Here is a 1,404-nt window from a genome sequence, read left to right on the forward strand (position 1 = left end):
GTTGAGTTTGGTGTATTTTCTTCTCTTTGTTGGTCGTACTCCCCCGGTATTTTACTAGTTATCTCGTTAAATGCTTGCTCTTCTTTGAGGTAGATAAGTAGTGTATAGCTGTTTAGTTGTTGCATTTGAATCATCTTATTCAAGCCGTTGTGCCATCCTTCTAAGTGGTGTGTTGTCCTTGGTCCTTCTGGTTGGTAATGATTCAATAGCTGTATGTTTGCTCCAACCAAGTATGTTGTGACGTAGTCTGAAAAGGCGGTAGTATTTCAATTGAGACTGATTTTTCAAACTTTTCCAGTGCATGGAAACAGACGTCTTCTACATTTGCTGTTGGTACGAGTTGAATAACTGATACCCTGCGTATTAGTTAGTGAATGGCTGGGTATCCTTTGTAGTTGGTGACGAGCCCTGTTGATTGGCCAAAACGACCTTTGATATCAAGTCCCAGAAAAGATGATCTGACAGAATTCTGTACAGCAGATTTGTAATATATGAAGAAAGTTGTCGGAATCTGGCATTGGGTGCAATCGCAATCAGTCTTCAGTAGTGAGAAAAATCTGGTATAGATGTCCTCTGACTTCCCAGGTAAAAGTGCAAAAACCAGTGGGAACATCTCTCCATCAATCAGTGCATGTAAAGTATACAGCTGTTCAAAGATTGGTGGACATGTGTAGAAGGTACCATCAGCGTAGATTGTATTATTGTTGTTGTTTGCTAGGTGTTGTATGTTGTTGTCAGGGGCGAATACAACTATCTTATCGTAGGTACCATTATTGATAAGTAAGAATCTTTCAGCAGCTTTAGTTTCAGTCCACTCATTCTGGAGGTCAATGTTTAGTAGAGATGTTGGTAGATGTTGTATAAGGTCCTTACGCTGACGATTAAGACTGGATTTCAGAGAAGGGAAAGTTGGGAGCTGTTCAACCATCCGTCGAGTATCGTCATTCCATTTTGGTGTAAGAAGTTTGTCTATTTCCTGTTTATAGATTGCTGGTACAGGAATATTCTCTGCTCTTCATCTTTTCTTTATGTGTTGCAATACTTTGGTCACCTCTAGTTTGTTGGATGATGTGTACTTGGTTGAATCCAATGTGTATGTTGTTTAAGGTACGAATAGTTGAAGGGCACATTTCCAGTACTCTATCATTGCGTCTTTTAGGAATTTTTGATCCTCAATGCTCTTCAACTTTGTATTTATTTGGCTTTTTAACTATTTGATCTGAGCGTCACTGATGAGTCTTATGTAGACGAAACGCGCGTCTGGCGTATAAAATTATAATCCTGGTACTTTTGATAACTATTTACACCACTGGGTCGATGCCACTGCTGGTGGACGTTTCGTCCCCGAGGGTATCACCAGCCCAGTAGTCAGCACTTCGGTGTTGACATGAATATCAACTTTAT

The 1,404-nt window shown here is 40.0% G+C and overlaps 1 protein-coding gene across 1 annotated transcript; it reads right to left on the bottom strand.

The window, feature by feature from the left end:
* Positions 1-367: 367 nt before the first annotated feature.
* On the bottom strand, positions 368-928 carry LOC134716888 (uncharacterized). Its single transcript, XM_063579903.1, has one exon. The coding sequence runs from the start codon at positions 926-928 to the stop codon at positions 368-370; it is 561 nt and encodes a 186-aa protein (XP_063435973.1).
* Positions 929-1,404: the final 476 nt, after the last annotated feature.

This window comes from Mytilus trossulus, chromosome 4 (genome assembly GCF_036588685.1).
Source record: "Mytilus trossulus isolate FHL-02 chromosome 4, PNRI_Mtr1.1.1.hap1, whole genome shotgun sequence".
NCBI lineage: Eukaryota > Metazoa > Mollusca > Bivalvia > Mytilida > Mytilidae > Mytilus > Mytilus trossulus.

Coding starts and splice junctions, on each gene's coding strand:
- LOC134716888 (XM_063579903.1), bottom strand. CDS start 928: ATGGTTGAACAGCTCCCAACTTTCCCTTCTCTGAAATCCAGTCTTAAT.